This window comes from Penicillium argentinense, assembly GCF_028826775.1.
Source record: "Penicillium argentinense strain IBT 30761 chromosome Unknown utg000002l_segment0_segment0, whole genome shotgun sequence".
Classification (NCBI taxonomy): domain Eukaryota; kingdom Fungi; phylum Ascomycota; class Eurotiomycetes; order Eurotiales; family Aspergillaceae; genus Penicillium; species Penicillium argentinense.
In genome coordinates, this window is record NW_026622661.1 from 1,397,125 (window position 1) to 1,414,833 (window position 17,709).

Sequence of the window (17,709 nt, forward strand, 5' to 3'; positions counted from 1 at the left end):
ACTACAAAATTTACCGGCATGGCCAGCCTCAACACAGTCGTTAACCTCCTGGCTAACTTCACGACTCCTTGGGAATTCAACCCAAAAGGCCGTCAAACCCGACACCGCACTTGCCGACCTAGCCGCTCTCCGAGCTTACCATATGGACAACTTCCTTGATGACAAACTCTTTGACAACAAGCACTTTCGACGTCTCATAGACGGCGCGAGAAGACTCAACCCCATCACTAAAGTTCGGGTCAGAAAACCGATTTCGCGTGACACTATTACGAAACTATCCGCGAGCCTCTCTACAATCCCGTCACACCCCTTAGAGATGACTGCGAACCTCATAGACGACCTGAACTTCGCAACCGCCTGCCGGGTAGCTTTGCTGGGTTCCTCCGCCTCGGAGAATTCACATACAAGACAGAAGACCTCAACACACGCTCTATCTCAGCCACAAAGCTTACGCTCTCCGACATCAGATTCTCGTCCTCGTTAGATCATGTGCAACTCACACTCAAGCGGAGTAAGACGGACCGCCACCACGAAGGAATACAGATTGTTCTCGCAAAAACAAGAGACGAAGCGTGCCCAGTAGACGCGCTTCAGAAGCTACTACTGCTCGACCCCAAAGGACCCGATGCCCCGTTATTCTCCTTCCACCGAAAACCGTTCAGCCGCAACCATTTCCTCTCTACCTTGTCTACTAAGCTAAGAGCACTTGGCATACAGACGTACGGCTACTCATGACACAGCTTTCGGAAGGGTGCATCTCAACATGCGCAGGATAGTGGGATCATCGACGACCAGATCCAGGTGCTAGGGAGATGGGACCTTGGAGGCATTCAGGGTGTATTTCACCACGAACGCGTCAGTTTATACAAGCTCAATCACCAGTTCCAGACAGGCTCGCCAGCTCCGCTATCTCTACTGCTTCCTCCACCGTCCCCTCCACCATCCTAGTTGGCCCGGGTCATTTGGGCCTTCTCTGACGCTACAGTCTAATGTGTTCACGCATAAGACCGCAGCGACAGGTGACCCGTTACGGCCAAACTGTACACGTTTTCTGTTCTCTTCTTGACTGCGAGAGGTCACCAATAAAATATATATTTCCATACTCAACCACCACATATCAAAATTACATAAACCACCAGCCTTAATATTAGATTGATCTCAAATTTGGCCATATGCGACCGTATAATGTTAAGATAAATATACATTTTCCTTAAATGTTTCCTCAAAACACAAATTATTATGAGTGACTTGAAATAAGGTAGTTCATACAGAACCAAACCAAAACACATGTAATTAATGCAAAAAAAATCAGGCAAGTTTTACGCAGAATCAGGCCAAATTAGGCAGAAATTGGGTCCCATGGTAGTCCCATTTTACAGTCTACTCTAGAAGTCACAACATAAAATATGAAGGGGTAGAGGAGAAATGAACACGCAGCACCCAGCTCGGCGACATATTAACGGCAGCAATGGTTGCATAGTCTCTAAATTATAAGTTACATTCTCGCCGGGGCAAGTGTGAGCCTTGTGCACAATGGGTCGGCCAATGGTAACCAAACCATTCGTTTCTCGGGGCAACTATCGGCTGCCGGAGATGCTCACAACTGCGTCTGGACATTCCCTCGATCAATCAGCTTAATCGGTCTCCGAATTTTTACTAGGGCCACACCTATCCTGCGATCTGAGGGTTAGTCCACTTCGCCGAGTTGTGGTAATATTTCCACCACCCCCTGTCAAGTCCGCGCTAACTTTATTTGGTAATCAAATCCGCCAAGAAATATTTCCCACAATTTTCATTCTTTGCCATGACGGCGAGATTATTTCGGATCAAGTTTGCCGATCTACATTATAAACGCCGTATTAGTTCAGAATAAATGATAATCACTGACAAATCGCTACCGCTGCGTGATCTTTATCTCATGCGAGAAACTGATTTTTTGTTGCATCTCACTATATAAGTATCCTGAATCTCCGTTGTCATCCGATTTTAATACAAGAAATCGATTTTCCTCAATCAATACCTTTTTTGACCACCATTTCAGACCTGGAAATTCTACGATGTCGTTTATTCCCAACACTCTGTACTATGCTTCTGCGGCTATACATGCTATCTCAATACCCGGGCATATTATGTTCGGTATCAACGAAGTCGATCCTGCCATAGCTGCAATCCCGTCAGACAGTAAGCATGCCCTTGGCAAGGCGACTGCAACGACCGCTTGGGATATGGTCAACGTCCTTTTGGCCGCTTCTGGTGAGCATTCACGACTTCCACCGAAATATCATTATATACGTCCCCGTGCTGACATTCTCGTAGCCCTTCTGAACATCCAATGGGCAAGGGTGACTGTCAGGACGGCCGAAGAGAAGTTGATAATATGGGCCACGGTGATTGCAGGTGCCTATACTGGATGGAGGTATTACAGACAGAGATCTTATACTGGCCTTGGCTGTTTGTGGTTTGCTCCTTGGTTGACCCTCGGTGCGATGATTTATCAGAAGGGTCTGAAATTGTGAGTTTATCTGGACCGGGGCTGAGAGATGTTTCCCTCCCTGCGTAGTAGGCAAGCTACAAAAGAGGTTTGAGCTGCGAGTCTAGATTATCAATCAAGGAGTAACGCCTGATGCATCTTTGGGCCATATTAAAATCCAGAATATCCGGTGGTCAGAGAGCATTGAGTCGTATTTTAATAGACCCTTCGCTATTACACCAGCGGATTAAGCTGAGGAACTTTCACTCCCCCTGCCCTTGACTATACGCCACTCAATAGCGGTGTTTTACATGCTTTACTTTTCAGCTACAGCTGGCTGGAGTGGAAAGCCATACAGCAAGTCAAGGGTTTCCATTGAGATCACATTCTTACTGGTGCAAAATGATTGTGTGCATTGAAGTGGGTACCGATCTATATGTCAAGTCTCAGAAAGAGGGTAGCAGGAAATGAAATGCGGGCGTGTACAGATGATGTTATTCTTTTTTTAGAACTGATCGAACTAATCCACTCCTTCAATGACAAACCAACAAAATTGTTTTGACTAATTACAGCAAGACATGTCTTAGAAAACCTTTACAGACTTTCCAGGTGAGAGCCAACAGACTTTGTCAAAGATCCCCTCTTCCTTGAAAACTTTTATCAGATCCTGACCAAACTGCGTGAAATGACCCCATGACTCGTAGTGCATAGGCACGAGGAAGTCCGCCTTGATAGTGCGGAAAAGATGAGCAGCCTGCTTGCCGTCCATGGTAATTTGAACTGGTCCGTCGGGAAGAGCGGCATGAGCCGCACCCAAATTCATGACAGCAGCCGCAATGTGGAATTTCTCAGGAATCTTAGCGAGTTCATCGATATAGACGGTGTCGCCGGTGAAATAGATCGCATTAGGGCGACCGTCAGCGCTGGCGCCAAAATCCGGTGTAGTCAAGATGAACCCGGTGCATTCGCCTCCAGGTAAATGTTGACATGGTGTAGCAGTGATCTCATACTTTTTGCCTCCAAGCATCACAGAAACGGTTTCCCATGGCTTCATGCCACGAACGGCCGGGCGAGGGCTGAGATTCTTTCCGCCGTCCACAGTAGTGAATACGTGACGGCCATTCAGCAGCTGGCGACCGAAACTATCTAGATTGTCAGGATGGTCTTCGTGGCTAAGGAGAATAGCGTCGATGGCGGGCAAGTCTTCGAGACCGAGAGCAGGGGTTTCGGTATTCTCTAGAACGTTGCCACCGCCCATATCCCATTGTGTACCGGCTGGCGAGAAAAACGGATCGGTAAGAAGTTTGACTTTGTCGATTTCAAAAATGGCCGTGGCAGTGCCAATGTGTGTGACACTGAAGGAGCTCTGGAAGGTTGCTGCAGACATTGCGGCTCAAGGTGTAGCCGGGATAGAGATACAAGAAAATCAGAAAAGTAGTTTGTCCGGAAGATGGTGTTATCCAAGGACTGTATGGGGAGAAGGAACGTTTTATAACCGTCCGGCAAGTTGCCAGCAGAGGTTCTGTTGCGGTAAATACTTTGAAGAGAGCAACTCCCAACTCGATGACAAATATGAGGATCGTGATTACATATACAGCATCTATGGGAAACAGGATACTGGGTCCTTCCAGATGCCTTATTAATGGCGTGGAGACTAAACCAAGCTATGTATTCCTGGAGACTCCAGGTGTCACTTCCGCTTTTGGCCTCAAATTCCGCCAAGACGGGTCGATTGCCGGGCACCTGGAACCGTATTCCGTGTTCCACTAACTTTCCGGATCCAAAAAGCAGTGGTTGTCTTGGCGGCTTATATTTCTGATATGGGTAATGATCATCCTTGGTGCTCTAGCTTCCCGATCGAAATGTTTTGAAAAACGCAGGTAGTAGATCTAAAGCTTAGAGCCCGCGCAGCAAATGGGAACATGTGATCCATTTTCAGCATCGGAGTAAGAACCCAGTTAAAGGTAATACATGGAGAAACGGGTGGATTGGTCAATCATCTTTATCATCATCATCAAGAGTAATCATAAGATTGAAGGTGGAGTTCTTTTCAATATTTTACTAAGTGGCAACTGTACCTGTCTTATTCCCTCCCTTTAAAAGTATGACGAGGTTCTGGTCTAAAATCTGTCTAAAATCTGTACTTGATACTACAGAAGCCGTCTCATTCGCATTCCAGCAAAGAGCCTGAACCAAATCTTATATTGCAAAGATGCCAAACATCTCAGAATGCAATAAAGCTACCAAGGCCCCTGCGCCGTTTTCTCATCCACAAGGTGACTCCAGCTCTTGGGAACGAGATATGTCCAAGTGAAAACAATGATATTGTGATCATTCGTACCGTGAGTTGAAGACAGCCCCCAAGGCGGAAAATGCGAGTGGTGGCATTTTACATCGAGCAAAACCAGTGCCAATTTGAAATCCAGCAACAAGCTTAGAAGACATTTGCCCCAATATCCCAGCCCGAAACCACGATTTATACGTCCGATTTAGTCGGATCAATTGACGTCCTGGCTTCAGGGAATTCGATTTCCGCATTCACCAGGGCCTGCATAAAGCGCTTCTGGCCCCTGACAAACCAGTATATTGCGGATAGCAACGCGAATACGCCGGTAGCCGCAATGGCATAGTCTACCAGAAAAGACATCCATCAGTCAGTCAAGTTATTATATTCCCTCGGACATGAACATCCTTACTCATTGTCGGACCCGTTACTGGACGGGCAGGTGGAAACATGAAGAGCACGGTCGTAAATGATATATACGCGATTGACACCTATTTCAGGATTAGTCATGGGTAAGGCGCCAGAGGAAGAAATGAATCGAAAAGATAGGATATACAAGGTTCACAATCCATCCAATGACAGGGTAGAGGCTCCATGGGCGCACAGGGAGCAATTTTCGGCCCCGTATACAATGAATCAAGATCGGAAGGCAATAGGATATGTCAAAGCATATGACGGTCGCAGAACTCAGTGCATTGAATGCACTAGATGGGTAATATGATAGGTTAGCCGTTGGACATACTCCGGTGTTCTTTGACAATGGCTCAAGCAGCAGTACTATACCTGGAAGAGCCGAGGAAGATACACCCGCAGCAGATTACTGCAGCTGTATTGAGAGCCAGAGCATTCACAGGCGTTTTGAGCCTGGCATGAACAGTAGTCCAAATGGAAGAGAATGGTAGCCCAGAGTCTCTGCATGCTCAATTAGTACAACTATAACTCGCAAGAGATAAAGAAGGTTCATTTCCCAATGATTTGAGTCTGCAGACTTTTCCGTACCTAGCGAGAGCGTAGATCATCCTACTAGACGTGGTTGTTATAGCTACCACACCTAGCAAAAGGCATCCAATGGGAAACCTGGAGAATTGCATAGAGAAATGAGTAGCTGTCAGACATAGTGGCGTGACATCGCGGGAGGAACACAAACAGTAGCAAGCAGATGGACCCCACTTTATTGTTGGTTGCATCAAAAAATATTTGAAGTAGAGGCCCTGCACCAGAGGTGATAATGGTGTCTATATCACGAGACACGAAGAGAAGAGCGATAATTAAGATCAGGCTGGTGGCGAGGCCAATTGCCACGCACGCGACCATGATTAGCGGTCCATCCACGGTTGGCTTGGGAATTTCTGGTCAAAGAATGAACGATGTTAGGTGAGGAAGGCCGTAGCACAGAATGCGGAATGATATTTACCCTCAGTCATGTGCGCAACTGCGTCCTGGTCCCAATTACTTAGTCAAGAATTTCAAATATTGATGGGCGCGAATACTCACAACTCCGACAAGGCACAGTCCACCTTGAAGCAGCTGAGGGCTGTGGATCAGTCTTCAAGTTCAATGATAGGGCAAGGGTGCTGGGCGTACCCCTAAAAGCCAAGCCAAGCCATCAGGCCCTGGTTGCCAATAATTAGCTATGCTAAAACCAGGGTGAAGGAGACGATCGAGCAGAAGTTAAGAGGACTTACATCCAGTCTCATTGATGAAACTAGTGAACACAAAGCTGAAGGAGCCGTCAGCTTGACTCGCAATATGGAAATAGTAGGACCAAGCGACACAGACTTGTGCAAGCTGCAACCTACCTCGCAGAATTGTAATTTGGCGACCCGCATGTCAAGACAGTCACGAAAATGATGGAGAAGCCACATAGGGACCAGATCACTAGATATTCATCGCATTAGTCATGTGTGTATAAACCCAGTCATCGTCTGGACGGGAAACCTTACAAGCTGCTCTATTCAGCGCGGATAAAATGCTGTTCCAGAATGCGTTGACAAAAAGAGCAATAATGTTAAAGCCGACATAGATGAGGAACACTTGCCATCTTTGCAAGTTAAAGTCCTAGAAAGCAAGGTCAGGGATAGATCTGAGCCCATATCAAGTGGAGATGGTAAAGGTTTGAGGACAGGAGAAAACGGAATGATAGAGGGTGTATTACTGGATGAACTAGGATTATAGTGTCAGTGACCAGTTGGCTCCCAAAAAGTGACGCCGTCGCGCATAGACAGATCTGTAGATTCTTGATTAGTATTGATGGCAGTCATAGCCCCGTAATATGCTAGGGAGATTACATACCCACGCGGCGACATTCGCCCATGCCGTAAACCATGCGAGCACCCGCCTGTAGTCATACCAGGAAACTGGCTCTTCAGTCAGCAAGACGTTCATCGAGCAGAGGTCACTAGCGTCGCGTACCGGCTGTATAAAAGTGACGCGGAAAATCTGTCAATATTTTCTCAATCCATTTAATTGTAGATCACCTGCAAGGAAATCGTACCAGCTACCCAACGATATTGTCCCGCGGCACTGTTCAATTCTGAATATCAGCGTCGCCCAACTAGCTTCCTTGACCCTTTCCCACTAAAGGAGTGGATTGTTGATGATATGAAATGGGATGTGGAAAGACAAACGTAGGATATGCGGACAGAAATTCTGCCAGAGAGGCGGCGATACAAAGTGTACAAAAGCCCGAGGTCAAGAGACCTGGTTCACGGGTTTCGTCAGTATTCTGTAATCTTTGTAACCAGGGCTAGAAGGCTTCGTACCCCAGATGATACTTGTGGGACCTCCAGATGTGAGGCTCAAAGGCAAAGCCGAAGCAAAAGCGGTCCATGACTGGAATTTGCAACGGGCGTTTATCAGCAGCTAGTAATCACCTCGAAGAAACCGTTCCATCGCCTACTGACTTACGTTTAAGGTAATGAATGCCAAACCGAGGAGGGATCTATCGGAGCGAAGGGTGTGTTATAATGAGGTCTGGCGAAAGCTTTCCGGGGAATATGAGGTCACTCACATTCGAGAGAAGTTCTTTGATAGCTGGGCTGGGCTCGGTGACCCCGTCTCGGATAGGTTGAAGGGCATGGTCACTCTGACAAGTCCAAAAGACAGGGAACAGAATGTAAGAATGGCAAGAGAATAATTGCAAAAGATGGCTCTTGATGTTGAGAAAAAAGCTTACCGGACTCAGAGATGAAACCTGCGGGGAGCTCACTTTATAAACCAAACGAGAGTCGCCACCCCAGAGCATGAGCATATTTGGGGAAGAGTGGCTTCAAGACCACAAGAAAGTGGCCGATAGGCGTGTCAGTGCTCGAATGCATCATATCAGTAGCGGCAATCTTCAAGAGTCAGCTTTCTCCGAAATCTCACTCGAACAGCCGATGTCAAATCCCGAAGGATGAAACCCCTCCATTCTCCATTTTCCAATCCAGATCAAACCGGTCTAAACCAGAGGAATTGTCTCGCACCAACCAATCTGCTGCAGACCCGCGCTTATCTACCCGCAGCTAGTACATTACCGAGTGGCTACTACAGATAAGTAGTACCAGTCTTCGGCACCCTATCATTGAATCAGCCCCACAGCCTCCCCAGATTTTTATGTCTCATGTAAAATCCGGGGTCTGGTCTTTCCTGTGACACTGGGAAACTGTTTGTAGATAGAGTAGTTAGTTTTGAGCGATTTGATTGGCGGAGACCGAGGGGTATGAAGGCAGGCACCTCAGATCCAGCACTTCTCCCTTCTCTCTCCACTCCAGTCTCAGTATTCGCTGCGGAATGCACTCATTTCTCGAAGATTTGGCTCGTGTCACACCTCCCTGAAAATTAAATCCTGGAGAATATGGGGAGCAGCGGTCCAGTTGTCTCGTGTCCACATAGAGTAGGGCATAGCAGCGACTAGTTAACTAAAGAAGTCAGCAGTAGGTTAACGTTTTCGCAAGCTTTGACTGCTATACATCGATACCGCTCCTGGACTGGTCCCAAGTACAGGACAACTTGTGGCCAACTTAGATTGCCCCGATGGGACAATTCAGGGTGCTTATGGTAGGGTTTAGAAAAGTTCACTGGGCCGCCGGCTTGGGCATGTGTGTGGTACGATTAACGACGATCTTTTACCTTAGCTCCCCTCCTGAATCTCTAGCCCAAGCTACTGGAAAGCAAGCTCACTAGTTTCTAGTGGCCCCAAACGATCTCTCTCATTGAATTAAGTAAATATTGTTACAGCCTGGCCTATATCCACAGAGCCATATTCTAATCTTGAGCAATATCAATGACAAATGAAAGTCCCTTTGTTCCCCACCTCTCCCCCCTAAAAAAAAGAAAAACCAAAAACAAGGCACATTACATATTAAGTCATGATTAACAGAGTAAGAATCGACAGCCCTGTGCCTCCATCGCGCGAGGTATGCAATATGGACCCCGTTCCTGTAAATCACGGCGCGACCAAATTAGCCGAAGTAGTTGCTCGGTCTGCCGATGATTGCCAAATCGGTATTTTTGTACAACGGCACCTAAGTACTGTAGGATAAACGTCTGGTCTGTGTTAGACTTGACACACGGTGCTACCGTCGCAAGTGGCCAAGCTAGAACAGTGGTTGTGTTGGACTCGACCGGAATCATCCGAAGGAGACTAATGAGATTTGTCACGAGTTCATTCATTGCCATATTGTCAGAAGTTCCAGGCTCAGCCTGCAAAAGGAGGACCAAGAGGGCTATTTGATAGATGTGCGCGATCATGGCATTTTCCTCGTCGGCATATTCTGGCCACCAAGTCTGTACGTAGTCGTAAAGATCGAGGTGTTCCTGAAGACATTCATTCGAGGGGCCAGCTTCATCAGTGAGCTCATCGTACAAACGACGTGACACCACCGTGGCTTTCGATATGGTACGAAACATCTCCGGGGCACATCCACATAACACGCCGGTTGCAGGGACGCTGTTGTTCAGTAAGATCCGAAATGCGAAGTCGATATCCTCTTCAATCGGATCCGAATGCTCAATCAAGCTAGAGGGGAGGAGCGACAGGGTGTAAAGGTAATACTCTGCTAGGAAGCCCAACAATTGAGGATTTTGGCAGTGGGCAAAAGTTCCTGACACTAACTCTCGACATGCCCTGAGATGACGGAAAGCGTGACCATCGGAGTCTGCTTTACTGACCTAGAGGAAGGAGAGATCAGAAAACGTTCGTGAGTACCTTGACCAACGGATCACAAAGTGGCGCATCCTGCTTACCTCCAAGGACAACAGTAGAAGAACGGTCGCGACCAGTTCAGTTCCCCGGTCAACTTGGTTATCAACATAGAGTGTGAGCATATGCTTCAAGCTGCGAATCGCTTGCGCGTAATGTTCCCACGTGGTTGTGGCTAAGGCATCGGAATGCTGCTGCTCATAGATCACTCCACTGAAGGCAAGCATGGCTTGAAAGACGATGTCACTAGTAGCGGCCATTGGCATCAGGACATGCACGAAGGGGTTTCCTTCCTCATCTTTTATTGACAGTGTTTGTGCTGCTCGGGCATAGAAAAATGAGTAGAGGAAATTTGTCTTCGGGTGGGCGAGTTGAGGATGTATAGCGTTTGGCGCCATAGACAACGCCATGTCCGATATCATGCTCTTCGGCGCTGATTGATGTCGTAGCAGCCGCTGGCTCTTGGTCATCAACTCTTTGCCACCCGAGTTGTGAGGTTTGCTTGGCGGTAACTCGGAGTCCCAGGCACAGAGAAGGACATTACGCGCACAAGCGACGCAGGTTGGCGTTCTCTCATCGCATTTCTTTCGGCGCATCTTGCAGGGGATGCAGCCCTTGCTCCGTTGACGAGGCATGGAGGGGTTTGTCTTGCAAATCAGATTAAATTTTGTCAAACAGTTCACGATCGTCTGGCCTTCCAGATAGGTTTGACCCGAAATCAAATAAGGTAAGATGAGATATAGTAATGAAGTACAGTTGTACGTATCATGAGCATGGGCATGGGCATGAGCGGGGATGGTGGGAGGGAGAAGAAATGTGGGGATGGGGTTGGGGTGAAAGTCAATTCTTCAACTTTTCAATACAGTACATGTACAGTCAGAGTTCATTAGTATTTGTACTGTTGTAACTTGGCATGCCAAGAGACCCACTATTATTCTACCGTTAGAATTTCAGTTCCCGTGTGAAGTCCCCTGGTATCTCGTTCGACCCTCGTATTTCAAACCTGCGCTATGCATCAAGGCAGTACCAGACAAAGCATAGAGAAGAAGAGGGACAAGTGTAGTGTAATCTTGATAATAACGAGTTAGCGCGTATTGTAATGTTGAAGTATTGGGCGGACAATTAAGGCAGGCGGTAGAAAGCTGGCGACGGAAGTACCAAAGTGCAAATACTAATGAACGGCCACTGTACAGTACCCTCGTACCCATACCCGAACTCCCGTACTGTACGGAGTACTACGGACTACTGGATACGGAGGACAGTACAGTTCCTCTCCCGCTTACAAAGGAACGGTAAAACCGTCGGTCTCTCAGAGGATCACGACGGGGCTTGACGTCAACCATATCATTTCTAACGCCGCTTCCCACGAGACTCATAGCAAAGTTAATAATATACAATACTCTTGTTCTGATCAGATTACTACAGCAATGTTACAAATTTAAAAAAAATGGAGTGAGTGGTGATTGTTCAGCATTGCCGACTCCTCCAGGCCCTTCTCCGACCTTGACCGTTAAGTAGAATATACCTCCAGAGTGGGACAGCCGTACCCCCACTGTTTCCCCAAAAGATGGTTATATATCATGATCCTAGGTTCTCATCACAGAATATGTACAATTGCACATCTGGACTGCTCCTTTCTGGCATAGAAGCAACACCAGGTTATTTCTTGCCGATAGTCATCTTTCTGTCATGACCAGCTCAACCAGCAACTTGACCAGCGCGGAGTGTATCGCTCTAGTTCAGAACTCGGTCGCTTCGCTGAGCCCTCTATGGCTGGCGATTCTCTTCATTTTTTTTCATTCGGTGCGAGTACTCAGCTCCCCTCCCAACCATTAGTACACCCCCCTCCGGCTTCATTGTTATGGACATCAATGATTCTGGTTGCCGGAGTGTTTTCCACCATGTGTCTACTTAGCCTACAAACACTTGCGATCAATATAACTCACGATGACTGAGTATTCCCAGCTTCTAACCTCTTGATGTTCTGGGAATATCAATTCTTGCGGCGTCGTGTGAAATATTGACCAATGGGTAGCGGATGCCTTCGCAGCATTTAGACGGGATCGTCAATTTAGGCTATTTAGAGCTGGCTTGAGGGGGAAATGCGGTAAATTAATCACTTATAGTCGGCGGGATGTGAGATGCGATGAGAGTCCTTCGCGACTATGGATGCTGATAGTCTGCAAGTGACAGAGCGGCCATGCACAGGAAGCAGAAGGAGGAACAGTGAGAAGGATCTGGATTCGAGCATCTAGTGAAGAGAAAGCGATGCAAGGAAGCAAGAGGCCTAAATAGGTCGCAGAAGGAGAAACCGAACAACGAAAACACCCAGCAAACGCTGGTCGTGGCAACAACCGCAAAGACATTCGCCAGAGGGAGGGAAGACTCCATCAGCAAGCCATTACAGTACATAGCAAAGTTTAGGCATTCTTAAAGATCCAAACGGTCTTGGGATTGCAGTAGGCCTTAAGGCCATCCACTCCCCATTCAACGCCATGGCCACTTTCCTTACGACCGCCGAAGGGGACATGGGGGGCGACTGCGAAATGAGAGTTTATCCAGACAGAGCCGCACTCGAGGCGAGACGCTAGACGCTCGGCCTGATCGAGGTCTCGGCTCCAGACGGAACCGCCAAGTCCGGTCGGGCCAGCGTTTGCCCTGGCAATGACCTCCTCCTCCGTCTGCCACTTCATCAGCGGCAGAATGGGAGCAAATGCCTCCTCGATAACGACACGAGAAGTGTCGGGTGGGTTATCGATAATGGTCGGATGAATGAAATAGCCGGCCGACTCTTCCACGATGCCACCGAGCGCTGGACGGAGTCCCTCTGCAGAAATAGAGCTGAGTAAGTCCAGAGCTTTGTTGTATTGCATTTCATTCTGGACGGGCCCGAAAAACACATCTGGCTGGACTCCATTGCCGACAAGCAGAGTTTTCACGTGGGCAGCTAGCCTATCTCGGAATGCCCCATAGATGCTCTCGTGTACATAGACACGTTTGATCATCATGCACACCTGGCTAGAGTTCAGAAAGCAAAGTGGAGCAATCTGGCGGTACCCAAGCGTCAGCAACTTTTCTTCTACTCGTGCAAGGATCTCACTGTAATGTATCAATCACCTACTTTAGGCACCAGGGCATCGAGATCCACATCTTTGCATATGATAGCAGGATCGTTGCCTCCTAGCTCGAGGGTACAATGCTTGAAGCTATCGGCACACGCGACAGCAACACGTTTTCCCGTCAACGTTGAGCCAGTGAAGCTGATCTTCTGGATTCCCGGGTGCCTCGTCATCCATGGCCCGAGTTGGTCATCCCCATTGAGAGCTTGGAACAGCCCCGGAGGAAAGAAAGGGATTGCCAATTCGGCTAATTTCAGCGCTGTATAGGGAGTAAAGGGAGATGGCTTCACAATGATACTGTTTCCAGTGACCAGCGCCGAGACAACCTTTCCGATTGCCAGGAGCACTGGAAAATTCCACGGTACGATCGCGGCTGCCACTCCAATGGGCGTGAATCGTTGGACAATTCGTCGCTCGGATGAATCTTCCAGCACAATTTCAGGTATCTCCAAGTTCGCCAGGCCCTTGATCCATGCCACCGCCATCTCAACTTCGACTGCCGCCTGGGAGAGAGGTTTGCCTTGCTCTTTCGTAAGCAGACTGATGAACCCATCTTTTTCAGCATTCACTGCATCGGAGTACGCGAACAGAGCCTTACGCCGATCTTCAAGCTGGAATCGCGACCATTGTTCAAAGGCAACTTGAGCCGCAGTGACAGCATTGTCAAGATCGGTGGGACTGGCAACCGGAACCGGAGGGTTTGGCTTCTTGTTGGCCGGGTCGGTACCATGCTGAGTTACAGCACTGGATACCGTTTCTCCATTGACGATATTGTAGAATTTCTAGAGGAAAAAATTAGCCTGGTTTATGTTAAACATGCATTTTGATGAACACGAGGCTAGAAAATGACGGCGCGAGGGGCAAGAACGTAGACGGCGTGGAAATTGTAGGCGTACATCGAAATTCAAACCAGCCACGGAAGTACCCATCATCGTACAAAAATACTGTGTCTGCCGCGAGGAGACTGAAGATAAGTTAAAGATTGAGGATAAGTCGAGAGGAAATTCCAAAAGCTAAGAAGCGGAGGACCTAAGATCCACTAGCTGGCAACGGAATTCGGGGGAAGGAAGATATTTTCTTGGAACAGAAGGTGTCGAATTCCGGCTGTGAAAGACTGCGGGAGAAACATGGATACATTCTAAGATGCCGCATATATACCTCATTATTAAGAAGCCAGACTTTCTGAAATGGCCAGAAATGAGGTTCCCCCGGGCTTACCTGCCTAGTATCATGGGCAATGCCAATTGGCCGAGTATGTATCACTTCAATTCCACTTACGGGTCGCTGGTAGTGCGCAATGCCGATTCGGCACTCGAGTTTGCCGACGGACTCGCTTACAAACTTCATCTACCTTGCACATTGCCGAGCTATATCCCCGGCCGCGAATGTTGATACATCAGCGGGGCTCCTCCGTATCGAAAAATCCATGATTATCGCGGGGAAGAGCGGGGAAGGTGTCGGCTAACCCTGATGAACGAGCCAGTTGTTTTGAGGCAGCTGGACGAGGATGGAATCTGCTGACTTTCAAGTCCTCGGTCCATGGTAAGCCGGGTTGCCAAAAAGAGTGCCGGCTTGTCCCAGCCGGCAGATTGGATACGCGGGCTACCCCGTTTATTCTGTATGTAGTCCGTAGTACAAGTAGATTAGGTCGGAAAGCCACCCAACGCGACCAACCGCAGCTTGAAACCCGCCCGCTAGCACTGTGGGTCGAATGCAACATCAACTGCGGGATGCCCGCGCTTATCAGACTTCGCCCCAGCCGCAACTTACTTTCTTATCGCTAAAGCGTACCAAGGTTGTTATTCTACTAGTATCTGGCACCCTTTGAAACCCGCGGCAAGACTAATTGCCTAGGAAGACTACCCAGGTGGGTACCACTATCTCTCTACGTCCAAGAACGCGGAAAGGACAACGTCGTTCGGCTCCATCTGGCGCGAAATGGCAGTGTGTATTACCCGAGCGATTTGATTCAAGGTTCACTGGAATAATGGATTGAGAGTATGGGCTCCCAGGCAGTCCGACAAAAGGACGTACCGCCAGAAGGCGAGTGGATTAAGTGGCAGCCGCTGGATACCGGCAACACATAAATAGCAACGAGTTCCTAGGTTGGGTTGTATAAATTCCTTCAGATTGCCCGCTGAAAGCCTCTTATTCTTTCTCTTTTCCTCCCACCAACTGCTATCACCTCCACGTAATTGACCGGTCACTTCGCGAATTCCCGTGGAACCTTTCTATCAGTTTTCAGAGTGCTGTGAAAATCATGACTGGGGAAAATTCGAGAGAGAGGAAGGTCGTGCGACTGTCCTCCAAGACAAAGGAGCTCCTGGAAATCGATAGCAAGCACTCCGCGGGAGGTATCTTTCCACTTCCTGTCTTCATCAAGAGCGGCAGGGGTTCTATATTGAAGGTCTGTGCTTCATCCTCCCGCGCCGTTCTTTTTATGGTGTATTGGCTAGATGACTGAGAGCTACTAGGATGTCGACGGCAAGGATATTATTGACTTCATCTGCATGTTGAGCGCCACCAACCTGGGCCAATGTCACCCAAAATTGCTCGAAGCGATGACCACCTCTATGCAGACCAGTAAGTACCAGCCTCATGGTCCATACGCTCTGCTGTGGAAGTCCCGCAATTGGACTGCATTAGGTCCTAAGCTAACCGCATCAACATTTAGTCACTCTCACCAATATCGCCACTAAAGTGGGCGACTGGGCCGAATTCACGCGGGACATGTGCACACGGTTCGGCTATGACAAAATGGTAGGGATGGTTTCTGGCACAGAAGGTGCCGATGCAGCCGTCAAGTTTGCCCGGAAATGGGGAATCAAAATGAAGGGCATTCCGCCTCGCGATGTCCTCGTACTTGGGGTGTCGGACAACTATCATGGCGTTGGCTCCGGAATCTGGCCCATCATGAATGATATGGGCCAGTCATCGGGTAAGTATTGCGTGCTCCGCTTTCACCTGTTCTCTTAGTTCTGCTCTTTTAATGTCGAAAGTCCGGTTTCGGATCCTGTGCAGCAAAATTAATAAGTATGTCAGATTACGGTATCGCCAACGAGAATCTTCGCAATACCAACCCAAAGACCGGGGATCTCCTGAAGTACGGATGCCTGGAAGATTTCGAGCAAGTCCTTGCTGACGTTCACGGACGTGTGGCCGCAATAATCATGGAGTGTATCCACGGAAAGAAACCGTAAGTCTGTGCCTGGAAATTCTCATGGCTGTAGCCAATCCAGACTATCATGGTTCGTCTCAACAAACTAACATCACGCGGCGCAGTTCCTTTGAGGAAGAGCTCAAGTTTGCAATTGGCGTGCGCCAGCTCTGCAAGAAATACAATATACTATTCATTGCCGACGAAGTGCGAATGGGCTCGGGCAAAACTGGAAAATTCCTTTGTTCCGACTGGATGGGTCCGGAGAACAAGCCCGACATGGTTGTAATGGGAAAGTCCATCACCGGTGGGGCTTATCCTGCCTCATACATCTTCGGTCAAGACGAGGTGATGGATTTGGTAGGCGGCTATGAGTCTGTAGCAACATTTGGTATGGCACCGGCGGCTATCGCTGCCACTCGTGCGACTCTGAAGATCATGGACGAGGAGAGGCTCGTCGACCGCGCCACCTGGATCGGGCAGATCTGGAAGAAGGAAACAGCCGACTGGAACATGCCATGGCTTGACTATACCACAAACCGCGGTGCTGATTTGGGCCTCTACCTGAAACGTACTGGCAACCCGCGACACACCACCCGACGACTGAGCATGCTGTGCCTCCACAAGGGCGTTCTCACCTACCCAGATGGAGACCGCGTACGCATGGGTGTGGCTTTGAACATTCCAGAGGTGGATCTTCTTCGAGGTATTACGAGAGTGAAGGAGGCTCTCCTTGAACTTGAAGATTACGACGAGATCGAAACTGGGCCTCCAATGAAGGGTGTTGTTCCAGATATGTAAGGGTGATGGATTTCGGGGAAACGTTGCAGGCTTGGTGTCCACTTAAGATGGTATATGACAGAGATTCCTTTGTATGTCCTTTCAATAGTTCAAGTCAATTGGCCAACTCGAAAAGGAATTTACAGGCAGTCTCGGGCGAAAAGCGGTTCTTTTGGAGAATTCTTTAGCTTTCTTTTCTTTTGTTGAAATATATGTCGTACTCCTCCAATTGCCTTACGGCTTACGTTACCAATCTTCTCACATCGTGCTTCATATGACGGTTGTGATAAGACCTGAAGTTACTGGTATTGTTCTGCGAAACTTTTCCACTTTCATATTCTGCGGATCGAGGTACAATCACCCTGTTTTTGAATAGTAGATTTCTGTTGTCAACAGCCGGTTATTTCGCATCTTTTTTCCCGCGTTGTGAAGTCATCCTTTTCTCCAATCAAGCAGCTGGCCTCCTAAACCTTTTCATAATTCTCTTGGTCAATTTGTCCCTTTCAATCTTCAATAGCTTTCCCAAGGCGTCGTATCTGAGGCAAAACTGCTCAACCCGCTCCTGATACCAGGAATGGATCCGGTTCTTGAAAGGCTCACCGCAGATTATCATGAACAAGGTCAAACTAGATACCCGAGATTCGATATCTGATCGTAATTTGGTGTCAATACTACTAGTGGCTCATAGACAAAGTGTCTGAGCAGGCTGGAAGAACA

The 17,709-nt window shown here is 48.2% G+C and overlaps 8 protein-coding genes across 8 annotated transcripts; 3 read left to right on the forward strand and 5 right to left on the reverse strand.

The window, feature by feature from the left end:
* Nucleotides 1-142: 142 nt before the first annotated feature.
* N7532_001377 (uncharacterized protein) lies at nucleotides 143-948 on the forward strand (the record flags this gene model as incomplete). Its single annotated transcript, XM_056613871.1, has 3 exons — nucleotides 143-238; nucleotides 286-656; nucleotides 741-948. 3 exons carry the CDS (start codon nucleotides 143-145, stop codon nucleotides 946-948), a joined length of 675 nt encoding a protein of 224 aa, XP_056478912.1.
* Nucleotides 949-2,057: 1,109 nt separating this feature from the next.
* Nucleotides 2,058-2,516, forward strand: N7532_001378 (uncharacterized protein; the record flags this gene model as incomplete). Its single annotated transcript, XM_056613872.1, has 2 exons — nucleotides 2,058-2,253; nucleotides 2,317-2,516. 2 exons carry the CDS (start codon nucleotides 2,058-2,060, stop codon nucleotides 2,514-2,516), a joined length of 396 nt encoding a protein of 131 aa, XP_056478913.1.
* Nucleotides 2,517-3,053: 537 nt separating this feature from the next.
* On the reverse strand, nucleotides 3,054-3,857 carry N7532_001379 (MBL fold metallo-hydrolase; the record flags this gene model as incomplete). The annotated part of the gene is made up of 1 exon (XM_056613873.1): nucleotides 3,054-3,857. One exon carries the CDS (start codon nucleotides 3,855-3,857, stop codon nucleotides 3,054-3,056), a length of 804 nt encoding a protein of 267 aa, XP_056478914.1.
* Nucleotides 3,858-4,946: 1,089 nt separating this feature from the next.
* N7532_001380 (Choline transporter) lies at nucleotides 4,947-5,206 on the reverse strand (the record flags this gene model as incomplete). Its single annotated transcript, XM_056613874.1, has 2 exons — nucleotides 4,947-5,101; nucleotides 5,167-5,206. 2 exons carry the CDS (start codon nucleotides 5,204-5,206, stop codon nucleotides 4,947-4,949), a joined length of 195 nt encoding a protein of 64 aa, XP_056478915.1.
* Nucleotides 5,207-5,256: 50 nt separating this feature from the next.
* N7532_001381 (Choline transporter) lies at nucleotides 5,257-8,004 on the reverse strand (the record flags this gene model as incomplete). The annotated part of the gene is made up of 16 exons (XM_056613875.1): nucleotides 5,257-5,458; nucleotides 5,538-5,666; nucleotides 5,754-5,831; nucleotides 5,902-6,103; nucleotides 6,169-6,206; nucleotides 6,249-6,271; nucleotides 6,339-6,367; nucleotides 6,440-6,474; nucleotides 6,554-6,632; nucleotides 6,698-6,812; nucleotides 7,047-7,169; nucleotides 7,382-7,454; nucleotides 7,517-7,616; nucleotides 7,662-7,695; nucleotides 7,765-7,839; nucleotides 7,930-8,004. The coding sequence occupies 16 exons, from the start codon at nucleotides 8,002-8,004 to the stop codon at nucleotides 5,257-5,259; spliced, it is 1,410 nt and encodes a 469-aa protein (XP_056478916.1).
* Nucleotides 8,005-9,107: 1,103 nt separating this feature from the next.
* On the reverse strand, nucleotides 9,108-10,571 carry N7532_001382 (Zn(II)2Cys6 transcription factor; the record flags this gene model as incomplete). Its single annotated transcript, XM_056613876.1, has 2 exons — nucleotides 9,108-9,905; nucleotides 9,981-10,571. The coding sequence occupies 2 exons, from the start codon at nucleotides 10,569-10,571 to the stop codon at nucleotides 9,108-9,110; spliced, it is 1,389 nt and encodes a 462-aa protein (XP_056478917.1).
* A 1,785-nt stretch (nucleotides 10,572-12,356) lies between these two features.
* On the reverse strand, nucleotides 12,357-13,987 carry N7532_001383 (aldehyde dehydrogenase family protein; the record flags this gene model as incomplete). Its single annotated transcript, XM_056613877.1, has 3 exons — nucleotides 12,357-12,983; nucleotides 13,058-13,837; nucleotides 13,952-13,987. 3 exons carry the CDS (start codon nucleotides 13,985-13,987, stop codon nucleotides 12,357-12,359), a joined length of 1,443 nt encoding a protein of 480 aa, XP_056478918.1.
* A 1,328-nt stretch (nucleotides 13,988-15,315) lies between these two features.
* Nucleotides 15,316-17,013, forward strand: N7532_001384 (putative acetylornithine aminotransferase; the record flags this gene model as incomplete). The annotated part of the gene is made up of 5 exons (XM_056613878.1): nucleotides 15,316-15,462; nucleotides 15,530-15,638; nucleotides 15,730-15,993; nucleotides 16,098-16,251; nucleotides 16,338-17,013. 5 exons carry the CDS (start codon nucleotides 15,316-15,318, stop codon nucleotides 17,011-17,013), a joined length of 1,350 nt encoding a protein of 449 aa, XP_056478919.1.
* Between the last annotated feature and the right edge of the window lie 696 nt (nucleotides 17,014-17,709).